The sequence below is a fragment of the Dromaius novaehollandiae genome, chromosome 7 (genome assembly GCF_036370855.1).
Source record: "Dromaius novaehollandiae isolate bDroNov1 chromosome 7, bDroNov1.hap1, whole genome shotgun sequence".
In the NCBI taxonomy this organism is placed as follows: Eukaryota; Metazoa; Chordata; class Aves; order Casuariiformes; family Dromaiidae; genus Dromaius; species Dromaius novaehollandiae.
Window position 1 is genome coordinate 18,577,030 of NC_088104.1, and position 23,359 is coordinate 18,600,388.

At 59.9% G+C, this 23,359-nt stretch overlaps 1 protein-coding gene across 1 annotated transcript; it reads left to right on the forward strand.

Annotated features, from left to right (window-relative positions):
* Positions 1-12,528: 12,528 nt before the first annotated feature.
* Positions 12,529-13,897, forward strand: CDK5R2 (cyclin dependent kinase 5 regulatory subunit 2). Its single transcript, XM_026123584.2, has one exon. The coding sequence runs from the start codon at positions 12,636-12,638 to the stop codon at positions 13,587-13,589; it is 954 nt and encodes a 317-aa protein (XP_025979369.2). The 5' UTR covers positions 12,529-12,635; the 3' UTR covers positions 13,590-13,897.
* Positions 13,898-23,359: the final 9,462 nt, after the last annotated feature.

Below are 23,359 nucleotides of genomic sequence, written 5' to 3' on the forward strand. Positions count from 1 at the left end.
ACTGCTCTCTTGCAAGGGTCCTGGCTTGCCAAGGGGTGCAAAGCAGGGACTGCTTCCTCCACCGTCCCAGGGAGGGCACGGCATGGCTGTGCTCTTTGCCTGCATCCCCATGGATGGGGAGGGGGATGCAGCCCAAGGCCAGTGGCAGGAGCTCTGGAAACTCAGGCCTCCCTGTGCAAAACTTGGCCTTAACCAAGGGGTAGTATGGAATGAAAACAGGGCCCACAACCCATCCAAGGGCCAAGGACTATCCTTCTGGCCCAGACCTGCACCCTCTGCTCCCTGCTATCTCCCTGGGCACCCGCAGGGGCTCAGAAACATCCTGGCCAAAGGAGGGGCAGTGGGGACCTACATCCAGGGGTGCCACGTCCAGGATGCTGCGAAGGTCACAGCACAGGTCCTACGGTGGCAAAGGAGTCCCAGGGACAGGAATAGGTGGGAGGCTGAGCTGGCGCAGCTGCAAGCAGAGAGCACCCTCTCCTGGGGCCGCGGGAAAAGAAATCCCTTCTCCCTTCGGCCTTCCCAGCCAGCGAGTGAGCTGCCAAGGACCAAACGTTTGGTGATGAGAACTGACTTTCCCCAGACACTTGGCCTTTGGTCAGGAACCAAAAACCCCAGCTGAAGCCAAACAAACAAAACCCAAAAGACCATGATTCCTTGCTGTCAACCAGGATTTTGGCCTAAAGACCAGACTAGGCTCATTTTGTCATTTCAGTGAGCTCTCCTGCACACCCTAGGACCGGGGCAGAGCTGGGGGACCCTGGACTGTGGCAGGCAAGGCTGGAGATAGAAAAAAAGAAAACCATTGTAGCATCCCTTCCTAAGGACCAAGCACCAAGGACCAGATAAGCTTTGCAGGGACGCCTGTGTCTGCCTCCTGCCTGCACAGAGTGGTGCCAGGGCTGGGGCAAGATGGCAGGACAGAGCCTGGCCAGCAGAAGGACTTGCTTATGCAGCATGAAAGCGGCCTGCACAGAGGTAGCTGTGCTTGCTGTCTCCTGTTTTTCCAGTTAGATGTGTGGCTTAATATAGCAGCACTTATGTTGTAAAACATCGCTCATAAAATACACAGGATGTGCTGTGTGGGAGCATTCGCAAGCCAATCCCCAGCTGCTTTTTGATGTCAGCTTGGAAATCACAGCATCCTGGCAACGGCTGCTTTCTGGGTTTTATGTGTGGCGGGGCCAAACCTTCCCTGGGTGTAATTCTGCAGAAGTCTCCTGGCTCTGGGCTTTGAGCACCCACCCTGAGATGTCTGCCCTGAGCAGAGGGGCAGAAGTGCTGTTTTTGAGCTGTGCTGGGACCAGCCTGCCCAGTGCTCCCATCTGGCCTCCCTCCAGCAGGAGCAAGGCAGAGCGCTCTCGACTCTCCCCTGCGAGCGCTGCAGCCTTTAGGAGCTGCTGCGGGCACTGAGCCCCTTGGAGCAGCCTGCAGGTGGGATCAGCCCCATTTCCAGCACTCTGCTTTCCTCCTGTTGCTCTGTAAGGGCCTGCATGGGGTGAGCTGGCCCTGGGAGCCCCATCAGCATCTTTGGGGCATTGCCACAGGTGTAACCACACTGCTGTAGGATGGCTGCTGAGACCCGGGGCCACACAGTATACAAAGGTGCAGAGGGTTCAGGCCTCATGACAGAGGAGATAATGGAAACTACTAAGGGGCTCTGGGGGACTCATGTCCAAGCCAGCACATCTCAATCTGTGCTGGCTGGGAAAAGGCAGAGCTGGTACCTTCGGAGACTTTTCTCAGCGAGCAGCAGCAGGTATGGCAGACCATGGGGCCCGGGGGATGCTCAGCTAGGAGGATGGGCAGCACCCGAGGCAACCATTGGCACTGCCAGCACTGGCTGTGCATGCTGAGGACGCAAGAAGTGTTTCTGAAATGGGCTCAATCTCTCCACAGATTCAGGCCCATGGTCGCATGCCCCCATCCTGGCCCAGCTGTGGCAGCAGGGGAAATCACTGCCCTTGGCTACTCCCAGCCACGCTGGCCTTTCTCACATGACTTCCCCAGAGAGGGAGAAGGCTGGTTCAAGAAAGGTGCCTAGGTAAAATCAGGACGCATTCAGGCAGTTTCTGTGCAGTCAGGCATCCGCATGTGTGGATGCTGAGTGCTGGGGGCCCCATCCTGCACATAGAGGAGGGTTTGGCTCTGTGGGGTGCCACAAGGCTGGAAAAGAAACAGCAGCCAAGGCAGGCTGATCTTCCTACCTCAGGCTCAGCCTCAGCTGGAGGGGAAGGGGCTGGGGGGAAAGAAAGGGGGTGAGGGGGAAGGAGCCGAGATCTTCTTGCTTAGGAAACCGCCGGGACTCTTCCATCAAAGGGAAGGAAGCCCTAGGCGAAGGGCTGCAAGCTTTCATGAACCGCTCGCTGCAAACCCCGGCCCCCATGGGTCTGTTTTTCCTGGCACAGGAGAGCCCATAAACCGCAGCCCTGACCCAGCCCATGGAGTGCAGCTTTCCTCTCTGCTGCAACCCAGGCAGCGGGGCTGGGATGCATGCTGGCCAGGGCCAGGGCACTGCAGGGCAGGCAGGGGGGCCCTGAGCAAGGCACGGCTGCTGGCTTGTGGCCAGTCCATGGCCAAAGCCCAGCTGGGTTGAAGTGGTCAGATCCACAGCAACAGGCCCTTCTGCTCCCATCTCCTTCCCTCAGCTCTCCAGATCCCCACTTGATCCCCAGCCCCCAGACAGTGTCCTTGGAGCAACTGAGGGTCACAGGCAGCAGCCATGACCCCCAGCACCATGGGGTCTCAGGGTCGCATCTCGGCTGCTTCGGCACCTGGAAGCAGGTCCCTGCTCCAGGCCAAGGAGAAGGAGCCGTGCTGGGTGCCTGTCACCATGATGGGCTGGCTCACACCCCCAACCAGTCTGCCCACCCCTGTTAGTGTCTCTCCCAGCTGGGCTGACCCAAACTGCCCCATAGTTTCCCACGTTCTCTCCTGCCTGCCACCATCATATTTTGCATTTCTCCCTCTATCTTATCTCCCCGCTGGCTCACCCCTTTGCAGCTGGGCTCTTGTTTTCCCTCTGCCCTCTCCCTTGCACCCTGGCCCCACCTGCTGCAGCTCCAGCCCAGCTCCCGTGCTGAAGGACCTCGAGGCAGGTCCTTGATAAGGGCCAGACCAAACAAGAACCTTTTGTGCCATGCTGAACTCACCCAGAGAAGCCGGGCGAAGGCCTGGCCTGGGCAGAGCAAGAGTGATGCAGGAGGGACCAAGCGGCACAGTGCCTCTGCACAGCGTCAGACACGCAGCATGATGTCACAGCAGGCTGCCTCGGTTTCCCCACTTCTCCAACAATCCCTCCTCTGCCCGTGCTCCCAGAAGCCCCCCTCCAGCAGGGGAGGGAGAAGGGATCTTGCTGAGGGCTGAGCCACGAGAGGGGCCTTGGCAGGGCCCTGGGAGCCATGTGTCCCACTGAGAGGTGCTGTCAGCGCTGAGCCCTGTGTGCTCAGTGGGTCTGGCAGGCAGCAAGTGCAGGGAATAAAGTTCTCCCCCCTCTCAGCCTGCTGCCGGGTTAATATTCCCTCTAACGACAGACGGCTCCTTTTATCCCCTCTTGCACTCCCGTCAGTGATTTAATCTTGGAACAAGCTGTGATTATTTCCTGTACAGCTGCCTCCCTTGCTTCCAGGCCGGACCAAAGACCCAGGCTTGACAGACCCTCCTCCAGAGCCCCAGCCCAGGCATGACCGAGGGCAGGAGAGACCCTCTCCAGCTCCTTGCCTGCCTGGTCCCCTTGCCCTTGGCCCCCTCCTCCCTGCCTGTCATGCACACCATGGCCGAGGGCCCAGCAGCCTGAATCAGAGGTGCCGTGAGGGGCAGGCTGGGCTGGGACCCCTGTGTGGGGCTGATGAGCATCTGCAGTGCAAAGTGGCCAGGAAAATCTGTGGGTCACTTGAACAGAGTGTCTTCTGAGTCCCAGCAGCCCAGCTGGGACATGGGCTGTGAGAGGTTGAAGGCTGCACAAGCACAGTGGTGGGTCTCAGACTGGCTCTCTGGAGTCAGCACAGTGCCAGCCCTCACATCACCCCCATTGTGCTAAGAGCTGTGGAGACCGAGCCAGCCCCCGACTGCCCAGTGCAGGGCCCACTGAGCCCCTTGCCTCCAGAGCTGGCGGAGGCTGCAGGCATTGCTCTCCAGCAGGAAGAAAACACAGCTCTTAGCACAAACGGAGCAACTCTGCCCAACCGTGGAGGCTCTACCCAACAGCCCAGGACCTCCCATGTGCCAATGCCTACTCCAGGACCCCCCAGATGAGCTCTGTCCCTCCAAGAGAGATGCACCTGCAGGCGGTGGAAGCAGGCGTGCTGCAGGTTACCGGTGGGGTGCAGGGCAGCTGCATCTCAGCCACCCAGTCCTGAGCTGCCCCAGTCTCAGCCAAGGCCCACAGAAGCAGTGGGAAGGCAGGTGAAGGATTTACCACCATGGCCCTTTGCATCCTGCAGGGATGCAGTGCTTGAGCAGGGCAGATGAGCCCCAAGCTCAGGAGCGCTGTGTAGTGCATAGGCTGGGAGTCCCCAGTTAGCTGAGCAACATCTCTCCTCTCTCTGAACAAGTCCCAGGAGCATGGGGACCTGATTTTTCCTGCAGAGAAGTCAGTCAGCGCTAAACAAGCTTGTATGACCTTACGACCTGGGGTAGGGACACTGTGAGCCTCTGGCTAACCCCTTTCCTCTGTGAGCTTCTCCTGCCCCAGGGAACATCAGGCATCCATCAGGGCATCATAGTAATGGCCATAGAAGAGCTGCTGGCATGGCCTGCAGCAGCCTTAACAATCTTGGAGGGTCAGGGCTCCTTGGGGACCCACGCACAGCTGGAATAGGCAAAGTCTGCTTTATACAGAGAGCTTGGCAGGGGCTGGGGCTGACTCCACCCTGATCTGTGCTGCAAGTGCAGTGAGCCTCAGGCACTGGGAAAAGGCAAGACGAGAACATCACCTTGGGCAACTCTCCCAAGTCTCTCCCTGCCCAGGCTGTGGGGAAAAAGGTCCCAAAATACTGGGCCAATATCTTCTGTCTACCTGCAAGCAGGCAACTTCACTGTGCTGCTGAGCAGATGGAGCTAGTGGGGGTCAGCACTGGGGACTTGTGGCCCAAGCATGTGAGCAGGACACACATGCTCCTCCTCCTCCTCCTGTTCACTGCTGAGAGGGGAGGCCAGGACCCCTCCTTGCTGGGCAAGGAAAGGCAGCCCGAGACAGGGCTGGCCCAGGGCCACCCCAGCAGCACCAAAGCACAGGAGTGCAGCTCCACCTGGTGGGCAGCAAGGGCCCCCCCCCCCGGGGTCCCAGGCCCCCCTGGCCACAGGCGTGGGGACAAGGCACCCCGAGAGCCAGAGCCTACAGCTCTTCCCCTGTCACCTCTGGGAAGCAGAGACAGGTGACAGCAGCCTCACTCAGGGATTTTGTGCAGCGCCAGCCTGAAGATGCACAGGCAAAAGCTGCTGCGCACACACACAAATGCACCTCTGCACACACAGCCTGTGCAGCACACAGCTGGGCAGCGGGTACAGAGCCAGCCACGCACCTGCACCCTGAGCTTTGCAATGCTCCCCCTAAACTGAGGAGGAGGTCAGATGAAGGGAGCTGTCTCCATGTCTCAGATCAATGGCATAAAAACTCCAGATGGGAGCAATCCTCAGGGGCTGGACTGCTCAGCTCCTGCTGGCCAGGACGAACGAAGGTGTGGGAACAAATCTAACCAAGTATCCAGGAATCCTGGGCTCAGCACCCAGCCTCCTACCTGATCCTGGTCCCTGTTCCCTGCCATGGAGGAACACTTGTACATGCTTCTTGTCCTGCTCTTCCTCTTCACCAAGCTCACACACAGCACCTCATGGCATCCCCCTCATCCCAGCAGAGCCCAGCAAGGAGGCCTCAGGCCCTTCACCTATAACCCCTGAGACACACCCCACCTCTGCACAGGCTGCAGATCGGGAGCTCCTGGGTCTTGGCAAGCCACTGCCATCAAGACAGCACTCGAACGCTTTCTCTCAGACACATGGCACCTTCCTCCAGCTGTGCCGGTGCCCCTGACAGCCAGAAAGCCTCTGCAAAAGGGGAGCGGAGAGTATCCACTGCAGAGCTGTCCCTGAGGACACTGGGGCAGAGCTGTGGGGATGGGCTGGCTGCAGGGCACAGAGCCCCTGGGCCCAGTGTGTGCCCAGCCTCAGCCCCAAACAACCTGAAGACAGGGAGGGGGACCCACAGCAGTGCAGGGCCCCCATGTTCTGCCTTCTATTGGTAGCAGCATAGCCAGGGCCCCTGGGGCCATCCTGCCCCTTTGACGGATGCGATGACACATCCCCCAGCTCCTGCAGCCCCTTCCCTCTCCTGGTGGGAGCCAGGCACGTGTGACCCCACAGAGGGGAGCCCAGCGGTCCCCAGCTCTGGGGCTACTTCCTTCTGCGCCGCAGTGAGGCAGGCAGGGTGCAGGGAGCCGCTCGCAAGGGTGCAGCGGCGCTGCAGACCCGCAGTCCTGCGCCGGAGGGGAGGCCCGTCCCCGCGGGGGACGCTGCAGTGCCACCTCTCCTCCCGGGCTCGCCGGGGTGCGGAGCCCGGCTCGGCCTAGCCACGGAGGCGGGTGGCCGGGGACCCGCACGGCCCGGCAGCCGCGAGAGGGCAGCACAGCCCCGGCCTTGGGCGTCCCGGGTAGCCCCGGCCCCGCCGCACGCTCCAAGGGCCCGGCCCGGGGCCCCGCCTTGCACCGAGGCCCCTGCGCCTGGGCGCTCTGCAGCACCGTGGCAGAGCTGCCGAGGCATGGGGCAACCTGGCACAACGGAGGTGCAGGAGTCCTACTCCTCCTCCCCAGTCCTCGGCAGCCATCTCCTGCCTGGCTCCTCCCATGCTGCACCCCAGGCAGCCCATCACCCAGACAAATAACAGCGCTGAGCATCAAGGACTGGGGAAGGGGCAAGAGCAGAGTCCTAGAGGAAGGAGCTGAGCACCCACAGACACCTCCTCCCTGTATAAAGTCTCCATTACCACCTGGGTAATGGGTCCTTCCCAGTCCCTGGTAGGGATTGAAGGGATCTGGGTCTGCTCCACACCTCCCGGGGGCCAGGCTGAGCCCCCATAGCAGGTTCCCCTCTGCTCCAGCACAGCCCTGCCACCCCTGTCCGCTCAAGGAGCACAGGGGCTCACAGGACCTAGTTTCACCACCTCAGGGGCCTCCAGCCCAGAGACCACCTGCTGTATCTCCCCTCTATCACTGCTGCCACCAGCACAGGTCCAAGGGTTGTGTCCCAGCCCACAGCACAGCCGGTTTGGAGGATGCTGGTTTCATGGAGGCTGTCCTGCTGGAGCCCTGCCTTCTTCTAATGGCCTGCAGCAGAAATCATTAGACCCTTCATTAACCTCTACTGAGCTGTAGCTGTGTGGACTTCACCACCACCACAAGATCATATGAATGTGATGACAGACATGTGAACAGCTCATGGCTACATGCAAGCCTTCCCAGTTATGTTGAACTGTCCCACTCAGAGCTGAGAGCTTCTCCTTCCCTGGAGTGCTTAGGCAGCAGCAGTCCCGGGAGGGATGTGGGCTGTGGGCATGGCCCTAGCAGCAGTCCCCAGCCTTGCCCCATGCCGGTGAGGGGTACTCACCTCCCCACCACAACCTTAGGAGTTGCCCACCACTGTCTTGCACTGTGCAGGTGCCCCTGTGTCTGCACAGGGATCAGGAAGCTGTGTTTTCTTGCTGATTCAGGGCTGGCTCTGTCTCGCGTGGTTTCCACCCAGAGGAGCTGTGCATCCCTGGCTCTCAGAGCCATTCCCAGTGCTGATGTTTGGCAAATGAGAGGACAGAAATAGCATGTCTCCAGGGGCTGCAGCCAGGCTGCTCTACTCGACTGTGCTCTACTCTGCTCTGCTGCATGAACCCAGGGCTGACCTCAGAGCAGGGACTGGGTGAGCTCCTCTAGACATGCAGTCCCCCCACCCTGAGCCACACTAAGGCAGTATCACTGGGTAAACCCAGCTCAGCCAGAGGTGTAGCTCCTCTCCCTTGAGAACCATCCTGATAAAAGAGGGTTAGAGAGGGACCAGTTACTGTTACTTGATGGTTAAAGGAGAAGAAAGGGGTGTCTGAGCTGGGGTCAGTGGCTGTCAGGGTACTCTAAGGCACAAGCTGATTTCTCCTCCCTGAACTCTGCAGAGCATCTGTCAGCCAGGCCTTCAGGGCTTCCCAGCCCCAAGGCTCCTGGCTCAGCCTGAGGTCCAGCAGCTCTGCTGCAGGCTGTCCTGCACTCTGTGCATGTGGGGTAGGTGTGCTGTGGGTACCGGAGCTGCCAGTCCTGCTCATTGACAGCTCCTGAGAGGTGGACTGGGACTGTGAGCTCCATTTCTGTGGGTGAAGCAGCACAGCCCAGGGGCTGGCTACTCAGCCACTGCTGGGGAGATGCAGTCCTTTCCGTGACTACCTGTGCGAGTGCAGGCAGGCCAAGGCACAGTGAGAGAGCCATAAAAGACTAGCTCCAGCCAGCAAACACATGCTTATTCCTCATCCTGGAGTGGGTGGGGAGACATGCCAGCTGCCTCCAGGCAGGAGCCTTTACAGGCCTCATGGCCAACAGCTCTACAGCCTGGAAGGGAGCTGGGATCAGAACAGGAGACCCTCCATATGCCTGGGGCCTTCCTGTGTCCTGGAGGAGCTGCCCATCCTCAGGCTGTGAACTTGAGCATCTCTGAGCTGCGGCCCCAGCGTGGTGACTGCAAATAGAGACAGCTTGGAGACGATGTGAGAGGTGGCACAGGCCAACCTTACCGCATATGCCTACCTGCACATGGGCAGGCAGAGCTGCACATCTCTGCCATGGGTCTCTCAGTCCCTGCTCAGGGCCTGACCCACCTGCTGCTTCACCCAAGAGGAAACTGATGCTGCAACCAGGCACCCAGGCCCTAACAGGGAGAGCAATTTGGTCTGAAGCAGTTTCCTGGAAGTGACCTGGGCTCAAGGCTGGCCTGAAGAGAATCCCTGCTCTCTCTTTGCTGCTGTCTGTAACCTTGTCATGAGGAGTAGGGTCAGAGACTGGCTGGCAGGCACCTGTAGATAACTGCGCAACTCCTGCAGGTAGGAACTAGCTCTTTCAGAGAATTTTGGTGGTCCTGGCTGGTTTCTACCCCCACTCTTTCTTTTTTAATCCCTCCCAGTGTTGCTCTCTTCCTTCCTGTCTCAATCCCAGAACCCAGCCACAACTTTCCAGCGTGCCACACTGAGTACCAGAGTGCTCCAGCTCCCCATGTGGAACACCCTTGATTCAATACCCTTTTACACAGTCCACATTAGGGAATGAACCAGTAAACCATCCCATTACTGGTGCTAACATGTAAATGATGTGTGTGTTGTCCTGGCTACAGTGATCCTTAGCAGCAGGGCTCCTGAGTATGCTAACAGTATTCCAGCAAATTCAAACCATGAATGGCTGAAGATTTGCCCCAGGGCAGGAGCTTGAGAACAGCTTTGAGACTGACGATGGCTGGAGCTCCTCTCCCTTTCTCCCTTGCATCCCTGGGCATATTGTTCCAGCTGCCTGGGGTGAGGATCCCAATTCCATGGAGCAGGGAAACACTGACTTTTCCTCCTCCTTTCAGCCTTCCCATGCTTCTAAAAGCTGCTGGGAACTGAAGAGTTAAACCAAGGCCAAAGGGAAGAACGAAGCAGAGATGGCCCCAAGGCTACAGCTTGTGCTGTATCATTGCTTGTCAGCCTCAGGGCTGGGGCCTGAAGAGTAAAATTGAAGAGGGGGAGAAGATCCCCCCCTTTCACGTGGTGGAGCAGCTGGCACTCAGGTAAGCTGCAAAGCTGTTTCTTTATCTGTGCAAGAAACCTGTTCTCATAGGATGTGCGTAACCTCCTAGTCCCAGAGGCCTTGAAGGAAGCCTTCACCACCACCAGCTACCTCTGAGTCAGCAGCACTGGCCTGGGGAAGGACTACATACCCACCAACCACCCATTCCCCAGAGCTGCTCCTCTGGGACATGATCTACTCAGGAGAAACAGCTACAGGTGAGAAGGGAATACTTGGCCCTGGAGCTCCCATGCTGCTCACAGCTGAGGCCTTGGGCTGCATCTCTGAATAGCTCTAGGCTGGATTTTTAAACAAGCCTTGGCCAAATCTCCCCTCCTGGGAGCAGTAGGAGGCTCACACACACTGAACTGCTCAGTGCCAGTAACCACAAGCCCAGCCAGGGGAGGCAGGGGAGCTTTCTGGCTTGGTCCTCTGTGTAAATGGCTACAAACCTGAGCTCATCTCTGCCGAATACAAATAGCCCTTCTTAATGAGTTCAGGGAAGCCAATTTGGGAGAGCTCACACAGGGCAGGGGTGGTTTCATCTATTGCAGATGAAGCAATCTGAGAGCAATTTTCATCCAGCAGGAGCAAGCAGTGCTCAGGAAGAAGGTCTCCATTTCCTCACCTGCAAAATTCAGCTGTGGGTTTTTGCTGAGACCATGTCTGTGCATCAGAAAACCAGGCCATCCTCAAACATGTGAGGAGAGCAGGCTCCTTCCCATCCCTTCCATAGGGCTAGGGCTCCTCCATCTTCTTGGTTAGGTTGAAGCCAGCTCTGAGTCCAAAAGAGCAGATTAGCCTTCATCAGGAACCTTGTCCTGACTTTGTCCCTTTGTATTTTTATTCCCTTTATCTTGTATTCCTTTTTTGACCTCAAATCCTACTGGGTGTTTCAGCCCAGCCCTTGGATGGGTGATGCTGGCGCAGATCGGCTTTGATTCTGGCCACCTGTGTGTGTGTGCGTGTGTGTGTGTGTGTGTGCACTCGCGCATGCATGCATGTTCTGTGCAGAGGCCATTGAGGCCTCCTGCAAGGAAACAGCAGCACTTGGCTGGCCACAGCAGGGGAAATGTGGGAGTGGGACTTTGTGCCCTCTTCACCCCAGCAGAGAAGAGGAGCAGCCTCTGTCCTGCCCTCAGATTTGACACTTCAGCCCCAGGCATTGGGAGGCCGGGTGGGAGTATGAAGCCCGGCTCTGAGCCTGCGCTTTCGTTTCAGACACCTTCAGCATCAGCAGTGCAGGAGGAAGTGGGGGGGCTGGTTTAGCTCCTCCTGGCTGATAATTCATTACTGACTGTTAGCCCAGATCCACCCAGCATCAGCTACATCCTGGCACTGACAAGTGTTAATTTCACACATAAAATGCTGTATCAAAATGCATCACTGATACATTCTCCCTGAAACATTTCCCAGCTGCCTCTCCCTAGCTCTCAGTCACTTTACATGCAGGAGCAGTCCAGGCAATTGGGGCATTTTGTTCCTAATGGATGCCTGGCAATAGCTATAAAAATCAGAGCTGCAGGATCAGTCCTCCAGCTCATCAGAAATACAGGGGAGGGAAGGGGGCTCTTGCAAGGGGCAGGGGAGACAGCAGACAGAGGGTGCAGATTTTATCAATGACATGCTCAGATCTGGAGAGGCAGAAACAGCATCCATGCACATGGCTGGTTTAATGCATACCATTTTGCAATGATGCAGAAGTGCAGCATCTTTTCCATCCAGCCCTGAGTGCTCCAAGAGCCTTAGGCAGGGGTACTGGCTGGGATTGTCTCAGGGACCCAGAGAAGGCCCCTTTCCCTTTCTCCAAGGTCCCTGACTTTTCCCCAATGCTGGTAATTGTCAGCACGGTTGTAAATCTCCTTTCCAGGGCTGAAAATGCAGAGCAAGAAGGGTGGGAGGGGAGAACAACGCCACATTTGCACGGCATGTGCTGGGGCTGCTCTCCCCAGCTTGGAGTAGGCCATGGAGAGCCAGGTCTCACCCAGATGGGGGGCAGCAGGTTCCCTGCAGAGCCAGGGACCATCTCGTTCTCAGGAGAGCTGGGGGCATCCCACCAAGGCCAGTCCCTCCCTGGGGACTATCGAGTCATCAACCAGCCTTTCCCCAGCCCCAAACCCTCTCCAGCTGCCTCCCCCCAGTGAACACCCACCCAGTTCTTACAGTTTTCATCCTCATCCTCCCCTCGGGGTTTGCCCAGGACTCTGCCCCAGTCCTGTGGCCTTGGCCACCTCCACGAGGTGCCATGCACCCCTTTGGGGTGCTCTTTGATGCTGGGAGGGTTCATCCTTCACCCTCTGAGTGATGCAATGCTCAGGCCTCCCAGCCAAGCTCAGAAGGGCTTCCCGCTCCCCCCACCTCCCCGGCGCCTCTGGGTGCCCTCGCCAGGCACCGCTGCCTCCCCGTTTCCCTGCCAACGGGGCTGAGGGTCTGTGTCTTGCGGTGCTGCCCCGGCCCCCGCCTCTCCTTGCCGCGGCAGCTGCCCGGCCCCGAGCTCCGGGCGCAGCCCGCTGGCGGGGCTGCCCGGCGGCGGCGGGGGAAGGTCACGCCGGGGCGGCGGCGGCGGCAGCGGAGCCGGGCAGGGCCGGCCCCCCCGCCACCGCCCACCGGCGATGGGCGGGCCTCACCGGGCGCCCGTCGGGCGCCGATTGGCTGGCGGAGGGGGGGCGGGGAGCGGCGGGGCCGCGGCTGGCTGCAGCGGCGGGCGCGGAGCCCAGAGCGGGCGCGGCGGAGCATCCTTGGGCACCGCGGCCCCGGTGCGGGCCGCCTACCCCGCAGTCCCGCGGCCTCCTATGGGCGGTGCCGGCGCTCCGGCCCCCGCGGCGCTGCACGCCCGTCCCGCTCGGCCTTAGCATGGGCACGGTGCTCTCCCTGTCCCCCGCCGCCTCCTCGGGCAAGGGCGGCGGCGGCGGGGGGCTCCTGGCCGACAAGGCGCCGGGAAGGGTGCCGGGGAAGGGCGAGAGCCGGCTGAAGCGCCCCGGGGTGCTCATCTCGGCGCTCACCTGGAAGCGGCTGGTGGCCGCCTCGGCGAAGAAGAAGAAGAGCACGAAGAAGGTGACGCCGAAGCCCGGCGGCGGGGCCCCGGGGGGGGGCCCGGGCCAGCCCGACCCGCTGGTGGTGCAGCGCAACCGCGAGAACTTGCGCAAGTCGCTGGGGGGGCCGCCCGACGGCGCCAAGCAGGGCCCGCTGGCCGTGCCGGTGCCCACGGTGCCCTCGGCGCAGCAGGAGCTGCACCCGGGCTCCGGCGGGGGCAAGCCGCCGCCGCCGGCCGGCAGCCGCGCCCCGGGCTCGCCGCGCCGCGTGGTGGTGCAGGCGTCCACCGGCGAGCTGCTGCGCTGCTTGGGGGACTTCGTGTGCCGCCGCTGCTACCGGCTGAAGGAGCTGAGCCCCGGCGAGCTCATCTCCTGGTTCCGCAGCGTGGACCGCTCGCTGCTGCTCCAGGGCTGGCAGGACCAGGGCTTCATCACCCCGGCCAACCTGGTGTTCGTGTACCTGCTGTGCCGGGAGGCGCTGCGGGGCGAAGACATCGGGACCCAGGCCGAGCTGCAGGCCGCCTTCCTCACCTGCCTCTATCTCGCCTACTCCTACATGGGCAACGAGATCTCCTACCCGCTCAAGCCATTCTTGGTGGAGGGCGACAAGGGGCGCTTCTGGGAGCGCTGCCTGGGCATCATCCAGCGCCTCAGCGCCAAGATGCTGCGAATCAACGCGGACCCGCACTACTTCACGCAACTCTTCCAGGACCTCAAGAGCGAGGGTGAGGGCGGAGACGGGCCCAAGCACTGGACGATCAGCTTGGACCGCTAGGAGGTACCGGGCCCCCGGCGCCAGGTGCAGAAAGGGCCGCGCACCGCGGGGCGGGGGAGGCGGAGGACTGCCGGATCCTTCCTCCCCGCCAGCCTCCGTGCCTCCCCCCTCCCCGGCCGCCAGCTCCGCGGAGATGCTGTCTGGACCCTCCCTGCTCCGGATCCGGCCGCTGCCCCGCTCCCAACCCCAGCAGGGGGCTGCGCTCCGGGACACCGAGACGGCGGAGAAGACCGGAGTGGGGTGGGGGGGTCCCCTCCTGTCTGCGCGATGGGGAAGGGGGGAGGCTGGCGGGGAGCGGAGGCTCCTGCGTATGTTTTCTCTAGAAAAACGGGGGGGGGGGAGGGGGAACTGCAGCTGGGGGTTTGGGGCACGCGGAGGGCCTGGCTGGGCTGGGGGAGGGAATGCGGGGGGGTTCCTAGGTGCCTCCCGGCGGGGCCCAGCCCCTGCATGTGAACGTGCCCCCGCCGGGGCGGGCGGCGGCGTGGCCTCCTCACTGCCCGCGCCGCGGCGCGCCCGGGCCGGCGGAGCTGTCCGCGGTGCTGGAGCCGCCGCGCCGGCAGACAAAGGCGGCCGGGGCCGGGGCGCCCCGCCGGGCCCCATGCGCCACGGGCGCTGCCGCTGCACCGGCGGCGGAACGGGGCGCCTTCACCCCGGGGGTCCCACCGGGGCAGCCGCCCGGCCCGGCCCGGCCCATCCTCACCCCTTTGTTCGTGGCCGCCCGGGGGGAGGGGGGTCCGCCCAGTCCCGTGCTGCCCCCCTCCCCGGTGAGGGGCCCGTGGGGCTGTCCCGGGTGCTGGTGATGTCCCCCCCGCCTCCAAAAAAAAAAGCCCACGCACAGCCCCACCGCCTCTGCCTTGCTATGGGGAAAGGTGTCCGTGGCAGGGGAGACCTCGAGGGGCTGGGAGGGCAGGGGACTGCTGGGACAGGGGTTAGGGAGGGAGTTCCTCTCCTCTTGCTTTGCTTCACTGGAGAATAAAGAGGCGGCCTGGATGGGCCTGGTGGTGGCTCCCTGGACTTGCTGGGCTGTGGGGTGCAAGGGGCAATTGGAAAAGGGGGTGTCTGAGTCGTGCCCCCCTCTTCGCCCAAGGGACATGGGAGTAAAACCATCTCTGACAATCAGCCCCCCAAGTGTGAGTTGGGGGTCAGAGCTTTGCTCCCATTTGTTGTGCATGAGGCCAGTCCTAATCCACCTGGATGCCTCTCAGTTGCCCTGTGAGCTCCCCTTGCCTCCTCCATTACAGCTAGAAATGCCTGCTATCTCTCTGCTGCACTGATCTGAACTGAGATCCCACCGCCCATGTTAGCTTTGGTCTTCTGCCTAAGGCCACCCCAGCCTGAGCCTCCTTCCTCCCTGTTTCTGTTCTGCAGGGCCTGGCTGTCTTCCCCAGCAGCAGCAGGCTGTGGGAGCTATGTTGCTAGCCCAATTATCAGCCCTGTGCTTCAGCAAACCCTGGGGAGTGGGGTGGAGAAGGGGAAGGCATTGCCTTTCTCGTAGCTGGTTGCTATGATTCTGGCTCCTGAGTTTCCTGGGGTTTCTGTACCAGGATCTGCAACACATGCTATCCTGTCGGAGTCTACGTTCAGTGCTTCCCAGCCCCTCTGAACCAGACAATCAGGCTCTCTTCAGCCAGGAAGAGCTGTGCTGGCTCTGCAGGTCATGAAGGGTAAGCTGGATTCTCTACCTTTGTGTGCATCAGCAGAGCTGCTAATTAGGCCCAATCTGGCTCATTCAGGCAAAGCTGTGCAGCCAGGAAGACAGCACAGATGTCCCTGTGACGAAGTCTGATCTGGCAGGGTGCTGTGCAAGGCTCTTCTGTGTCTAAACCCAGTGCATAAACCCACTGAGGCCTGTGATACTCCCATACTCCCTGTCCCTAATATGCGCTCCTGTTCCTTCCTTGACATTTCTATGACCTTGTAATAAGCTAGTCTGGAAGCTGGGTAGGCCGAAAACTATTCACTCTCCCCCCACATTTAGATGGATACTTGTGAGGGAAGGCAGCATGTAGAGGTTCTGATTAATCCTGACTTAAACAGAGGTGGAATTTGACTCTTAAAACCACTACAGTGTTGCAGAGAGGGTCTGTGGCTCTTCACTACCAGTGTTTTGCAGACAGGGAGGCTGAGATACAGTGAGATGAAGCAACATGCCACAGCCTCACAAGAGGGGACCCCAGTCTGCAGCACTGCAAGGGTAACACCCATCCATTGGTGACAGGTGTCCCTATGCTGAGCCAGGGATGTTTGCAGGCCCCAGTGACTGCTGTCTCTCATAATGGGGCTTTTCTATCTTTAGAGTCTCTTTTCCAGAGCTAAACAACCTGCAAAAATTCATGGAGTATTCCTGCCCTAAAGAGCCCCTGAGAGACACTCTCACGGTCCTTCCAGCCTTAAGACCCTGCCTTTTAAAATGCTACCAGCTGCAGAGAGGCTGTGTCCTTTCCCTCCTTCCCTTCTTTCATTGATTAAGAGTGCTAGGCCTCATTGGGGGATTTAGGAAGGGCTAATTGCAAACTGGTAATTGAAGACAGCTTGGAGTCTCTGGAAATGTCAAGGAATGAGAGACGAGCTCAGATGCTCCCATGCATTTAAATACGCATCTCTGGCTCAGCCAGAGCCTTACTGAGGGGAGAGATGTCTGTTTTTTCCCTTCCTCAGAGGAACTTGTACAGTTGCTAGGATGAGCTGGTGGGGAGCACTGACCCTACCTTGCCTGGATGCCTGTGGCTCCCATGAAGGTAAAGGGGAGGAGGGGGGACAGGGCACAGATGGATGCTGAGGATGAGACTCCTCAGATGCACTTGTGAGTTTGGTGTTTTCTCTTCCAAAAATCTATGTGCTTTAACCTGCTAGACCTCATCTCCAGTGTATGATACCACTGGAGTTTGGGCTTATCCCACAGCTCAGCCTTGGCAGCCCCAGCTACAGGGCAGCAGTGGAGGCATGGGTAGAGCCTGTCCCCAAACCTGTGAACCTTGCAGCCATCCAGCACTCCCTGAGGAGTGGTGAGGGACTTAGACTAGGAAGGCCTTTCCTCTCTCAGCTGCAAGGCCCAGGAGTGTGTGGCCTTCCAGGGATGCTGAAGTTATGTCAGATTTGGGGGTCAAGGTCGTGCAGCAAGGCCAAGTCCACTGCCACAGAGCCTTGGTGAAGGTTCCCAGTTCTTTCCTAGTTTGAAATTCCTCTAGCATCAATATCTCTCCCCACTATGCCTTACAGTAGAAGCCTTGTCCACTGCACCCCATATTATACTAGGGCAGGTGGGCAAAAGCTGTGTGGTTTACAGCGGGCTCAGGCCCTGCTGCCTGTGGCATGCCCCCAGCTCTGCTGGCGGTGCAAATGGCCATTGCTCCATGTGCTGTACACACAGGCCATGGCAGTGGGGCATGGAGCAGTGAAGGGTGGCTGTACCAGGCTGGCCTGGCAAGCTGTGCCTCCTCCTGCCAGATAAACAGCAGGAAACCTGTGCTCTTGCTATTAGGAGTTGGCAGCATCCCTCAGAGTGACTCGGAACTACTCTGTGGGGAGAAAACATCTCCAGGTTATGTGGGCCCAGTGCCTGTGTGGATGTACTTATGGCTGGATAAGGACCTGCCTCAGCCCAGCTCTGCACACAGGCTCTTTGCCTTGATTCAGCTGCAGAGGTGATGGACAACGTCCCTCAAGACAGATGGAAGCAGGACATCTCTTTTTTTCTGCCTCTGCATGAGCTGTCTGGATGCTGGCTCTATCACAGCTTCTGGCTGCTGCTGCTCTGGTGATTTGGGGGCGATTTTCTGGATCAGGTTTCTGGTTTCCTCCCTGCTCCATGGTACATCAGTTGCAGCTGCAGGTGGGTTGTCTTGGGGGGGAGACATGGACAAAGTGACCCAGGGAGACATGAGCAAATGGCAGAGAGCACATGAAGGGCTTTAGACCAACTAGCTGATGAGGAGTTCATGCCCAGGGAGAAGCAAGAGAGCTGCCACTGTGTCTCAGCTCATGGGGGCCACATCCAGGCTGGAGAGGTAACCTGCAAAGAGGCAGGAGGCTTTGAGCTATGATCCACATGCCCCAGAACAGCCCTGTGGCAGGCAAGAGAAAGTGGGAGGTGGGATGGCAGCCAGTTTTGTCCCTGCCATAGCCTAAACATGGCCTCTGGCATTGTCTGGATGGTGGGCATGGGACTGAGGAGCACAGGTTTCCCCTGCTCCCCAGGGACAGCGCTGAGCCAGAGAAGCTGGGGAAGGTAGATAAGGAGAACCAGATGCCCTGGAGCCCTGCTGTGGTGATTAGGCCCTTCTGTCCCAGAGCCTAGCAGAGGAGATGGCTTGGGCTGGCAGAGGAGAGTGTTACCTCCAGCTTACTGTCAACTCAGGAGGGCTGAGCATGGGGGCTACTGCATGCCATGGTCCCAGTGCTGCCTGTCTTGTGGGCCTGTGTCACCCCTAAGGACCATGCTCCTTGCAGGACAACCAGGCAGCGCTGAGCTGCGTCCCAGGAAAGTCGGTGGGAGCCTGCCTCGGGGAGGGCCCCCAGGACCAGGCTGGGGCTGAACTGGGTGCTGCTCCCTCATAAGAAGCTCTGTATTAGTGTTTAATCTGGCATTAGCGCATTAATCCAGCCCTCCCTGCTGCCCAGACCATGCCCTCAGCAGAGCCCAGCCCAAGGTCTCAGTGCTGCAGCTGGGCAGGAGCAGAACTAAGACACAGCCTCCCCACACAGCCCTTGCTTGGACACCTGAGTCCACAGTGTCCAGGCTGTTCTCCATCCCCCTTCCTCCTGGATACTTGCATGGGAGATGCACTGGGGCAAGGCTTTGACAGGCTCCTCTGCTGGTGTACTGGGGCCCATAGGGAGACTTTGGGAGGCTCTATACAGGAAGGGTCCAGGCCACAGACCTAGATCTAGATCCCATTTCAATGCATGGGTGCCAGGCTTGGCCTCACATCCCCAGAGCATAGGTATCCACTCCCCCCTGCCCCAGCTCTATGCCCAGGCTGGGGGGTGATGGCAGTAGGTGGCAGCAGGGGCATGGTTTGGGGCTCCATCTAGCACATCCCTGTGTCTGGGGAGAGCAGTGAGCAGGGAAGAAATTGGAAGTGCACTAATCTCCTCCCATGCACATCCAGGACCTGGGGGAAGAGAAGTCCCTGGCACTTACCCTGGCAGTACAGTCGTGGCAGGGAGAGGGAGAGATCTGGAGCCCTGACTGCAAGGGGCTAGAGGTGGGGGGTACTGGGTGCCAGCTGGCTGAGGGAAGCCCCTCCACCTTCTGGCACAGCAGCTGCCTTTGGCTTGCCTTGCTCTTGGAGATGGACTTGAGTAGTTGTCTCTCTGCCTGGGGGCTTGTGGCCCTGCTCTGCCTGCCCTTCTGGAGCTGAGCGTCCCCCAGGCTGATAGGGTCAAGGGGGAAAGGAAAGTCAAGCTGTGCCTGAATGAATTGGGCACTGAGGAGGAAAGCTATCCCCCCTTTCTGGCCAGGCAGGGATGACGTTGGCCTGCCAGTGCTCTAGGGCTACTGCTGTGGGGAGCGGAGAAGTGCCAGGGCCGTGAGACAGACACTGATGCATCCACTTTGGGGATCAAGCCCACTGGAAGGGAGCAATGGGGGTGAGTGGGATGGCAACCAGAGCAAGGTGATGCTCTGGGGAGGAGTGCCTGGGCCCTGCAGCACTGAGAGCAGACCCCAGCTCTCACCTGCCATGGAGAAGGTCAGGGCTTGCTGGTGCTGCAGTTGCTGTGTCCCCTCAGTCCTGGCAGTCCAGACAGGTGCCAGATCTCCAGGGAGACTTTGGTGTGCCCCAAACCCCAGTACTTTTGCAAGGGGGAAAGAAGCATCTTTCAGAAACATCGTGGTTGGTTTCCTGGAGAAGCTTCACACTGGGATTCAGAGCCTGGCTGCCTGCACCTGCAGGTCCCCACTGAGCCACACTAAGTCACGAAGCACTTTGCAGGGAGCCAGACCAAGGAAAGGTGGCGTCTAGAGAGAGGATGTGAGTCAGCAGCTTGGGGGTGGAGTGTGAGCAGAGGAGCCAGCACAGGGAGGATGCGGAGAGGAGAAAATAGGTGGGAGATGGGAGAGCTAGAGGAGAAGAAGGGGTGGGCAAGTAGACAGCCCTTGGTCCCTCAGGGCAAGCATAACCTAGCTGTGCTGCAAAGGCTCTTCCCATCATGAGAAATCAGGCAAGTGGCAACTTGGCCCTGCAAAAATAAGAGAGGAACTATTCCACTCCTGCTCAGATCCCTTATTACATGGCTGGGAGTTTCTGGGGAAGCTGGAAGGGTCCCTCTGCCATCCTGTCAGGAGGCTGATGTGAGGGCTGGGCTCAATCCTGCCCCTCTTTCCAGCTAAACAAAGGGAAAGAGAAGCCAGACAGGAAGGTTTTTCTTTCTTTCTTTTTTTTTTTTTCTTTTTCTTTCTTTTTTTTTTTTTAAGTAGGAAAAAAAACCTTCTGCCTTTAATCACAAGGCAGTACAAAAAGCTTCCAGGCCACGTGCTCTGCTTCCTGGCTGTTCCCAACTCAGTGCAGGCTGAAGCTTTTTGGGACTGTGTCTCCCTCCTCCCCCCCATCTCACCCTTTACAGGGCACCCGGTGCCTGTCCCCCTCCTGGCATGCTGGGGGTGCGTTCTGGCTTGCAGCAGAGCAGGGCACTGCAGGTCATTGCAGCCCCCCAGGACCATGAGGTCCTCTCCACCTCGTGGCCTGTTCCCAGGGAGCGTGTTCCCTTCAGTTGCCAGAAGGCGGCTTCACCGGGTCTCTTTTTGGCCCTGGCTCCACTAGCCACACGCAGCCCTGACAAGGGGGAGGACCAGCGGTGCTGGAAGCTTGTTGGTCATGCTCAGGCAGGGCTCAGGCTGGGTACCTCTGACTAGTCCCAGCACAGGGCCCCACTGACAGACAGCTGTCCTTGTCCCCTCTGCAGAGACAAGGCAGGGACACCTACAGCCCTGGGAGAGGAGTCTGGGGGGTGGGGGTGGGGGGCAGGGTAGCCTTTCTGTCATGGCCATGCTGCAGAGAGAGTGGGGGATGCCCAGGGAGGGCACAGCAGCTTTGTGGGGTCTCCTGAGATGGCTGTACCCTTGGCTTTGGGGGTCGTTTTGGGCTGTGCTGGTTCCTCCTTCTGCAGTGTGTAGGTTCAAAGTGGAGCAGGGCTGCCCAGTAGGCAGGGAGGTCTGCAGCCTGTGGGTGCTCTGGGCCCTGGCACCCAGTGCCAGCCACCTGGGGTGTGCTCCCACATCAGCGGCCCAGCCTTGCACCCTGCTGCTAGTTGCCTGGGCTGGGCACTCCCCCGTCAGCTGCCAAGGCTGTGCATGCACCCCCATAGCCCCCCCCAGGCTCTGCACCGCTCCTGGCAGCTGCCCTCCCCACACACCCCCTCAGGCTGAGCACACCCCGATCAGCTGCCGGGACATTGCTGCCCCGTGCAGCCGGAGCAGCACCAGGCTTGACGGCCTCGCTTGCCCATTGGCAAGATTTTGCTGCAGTCTGCTCAGAGATGGTGTTTTTGGTGGCTGAAGGGAGCAGCACTGATGGGGGGCTGTGTCAGTCCAGGGCAGTGAGGTGAGAGGGGCTGTGCTGGATGGTGATGCTCTGCCTCCCCCTCCCCCCCTCCATGCTTCTGGGAGGCTTCTCCCCCCTGGGGATGTGAGCATCCCGGGTTGCCATGGTGACACTGGCTGCATCCTCGGGCAGGTGAGAGCATCCCTGCGGTCCTGCATGGGTGTCCCCTGCCTGATGCCCCCAGGCTGTGGGGGAGCACACGGCTGGCTCCTTGATTTGGGGTGCCACTGTGGGGCCAGCACGGGGGGATTGTGCCAGGAGATGTCAGGGGGGAGCTAAAACCCTAAGCTGCAGCCTGTTGCATCCTGCCATGGGGGAAAGGGGTGTGCATGGCAGTCTTCTCTCTCCTGAGAAGGTAACTGCCCCCCAGCATGTCTGGGTCTCTGAGCCAGCAGGGATCTGGCCTTACAGGGCTGGGGGATGAGGGGGAGCCAGGCTCACCTGGTATTTTCTGGTGCAAGCACTGGCAGAGGGATGGGAGGGCCAGGAGTGTGTGTGGGGGGGGCACTACTAGTGACCCATATCTCTTAATCTGTGTCCTGTCCTGCGTCATGCCATTGCCTAAGCCCTGAAGCAGGCTCTGCCAGTGGGGATACAGCCCCCTGCCCTGGCTCTGTGAGGTCCCAGTCCTGCTGTGTCCAACCCTCCCACTTCGCCCTTGCAAGGCCAGGCACAAGGGGTCCCCAGCCTGAGTGGTGGCTACTTCTGGCATGGGGGTAACCAGTCCTCCTCTCCTCCTTCCCCTTCTGCAGTCCGTGGGGGCCAGGCTGAGCAAGGTGCAGGGCCCCTGGAGGAAGGGAGACCTTCCCACCTGCAGCCTCGGTCTCCCCCTCCCAGTCCACTGGCAGGATCAGCCCCAGTGCCCCCACTGCCCTGAAGCCTGAGCCCTCCCCGGAAAAGGCATCGACATCAGCTCTGCCTCCCTTAAGCTGATTAGGGCAGTAAGGACATGGCTGAGCAGATGCTGCTGGGCCCATGAAAGCGACCGGACCATGGAGGGATGTGGAGGGGGCTGCATGGATCCACCACCCCCAGGTCCCATGGCTGCTCTGATGTGGGGGGCAGAGAGAGGAGCTGGGGGCTGCCCACCCCCCTCCCCGGTCTGGGTAATAGCATGTCACCCCCCTACACACTCTATCTCATCCCTGCCCTAGGTCTAGCCCCCAGCCCTGGCACCCAGGCCCCAGATGGGAATGGGATGGGGAGCAGTGCTCCAAGGACAGAGCAGGCACAAGATATCCCCATGCACAGCCCCTGTGCCCAGAAGCCTGGGTGCTGCAACATGCTCAGTGGATGCTGTGTGCATGTGGCCACACTGCTGCACCACCAGCCCCAAGGTGCCAGGGGACTCAGGCTGTGCTGTGCGCATGGAAACACGTTCTCACCTTGCACCAGTGTCCAGCATCGAAGGAGCCAGGCTGAGCCCCCAGACAGCCTTAAGAAGGGCTGCAGGACTCCTTGGCCCCCAGATTGGCCCTTTCCCTCTGGCTGGGGCAGTGGGGGACCTCAGTGGCCCTGCAGGTTTTGCTTTTACTCCACTACACAGCAGAGCCTGGCTCTCTCCTCCAGACCCTGCCTGCCGTTGGCTGCAAGCTGGACTGCCCCCCCTTCCCCCCCTGCATGCCCTCAGGCTTGGTGGCCATGCCTGGGGCCGGAGGACACCTTGTGGTGTGCCCTGAGACCACACCAGGGACTGCTGGCACCAGCTGGGCATGCTCCTGGAGCCGGAGGAGGGATGAATCTCTCATTGGAGCCTGGCTGCTGCAAGCACCCCTGCTTGCCCCACGGTCCCCTGCCTGCCTGCTTTGCCCAGCGCAGAGCTGCTGATGGGCCAGGCCTCCCTGCTCCAGGCACAGAGCAGCCCAGGAGGCCACTTGCTGCCAGATCAGGCCGTAGTGGTCCCAGTGCATTGCCCTAAGCTAGCTGTGCAGGGCTGTGTGGGTCAAAAGAGATCTGGCACCTGCTTGTAGGACTGATCCCGAATTCCCCTGGACACTGGCAGGATAGTGGATGTCCTGTTAGTCCAGTTGTGTCTCCTGTTTTCTTCCAGCTGCCCTAGCCCCTTGCCAACTGGGAGACACGGTGCGCAGCTGCCCTGGATGTACGGGGGCTGTTTTCCAGAACCCAAGGGGTTCCCAGCTCTGCAGGGAAAAAGATGGTGTGCAGGACAAGACACAGGAGCAGTATCCTCCCCATCCCAGGCCTGCAAGTGCTCTGGCTCAGGAC

What these genes read in the sequence shown, in the direction of transcription:
- CDK5R2 (XM_026123584.2), top strand. Translation starts at nt 12,636, where the DNA reads ATGGGCACGGTGCTCTCCCTGTCCCCCGCCGCCTCCTCGGGCAAGGGC.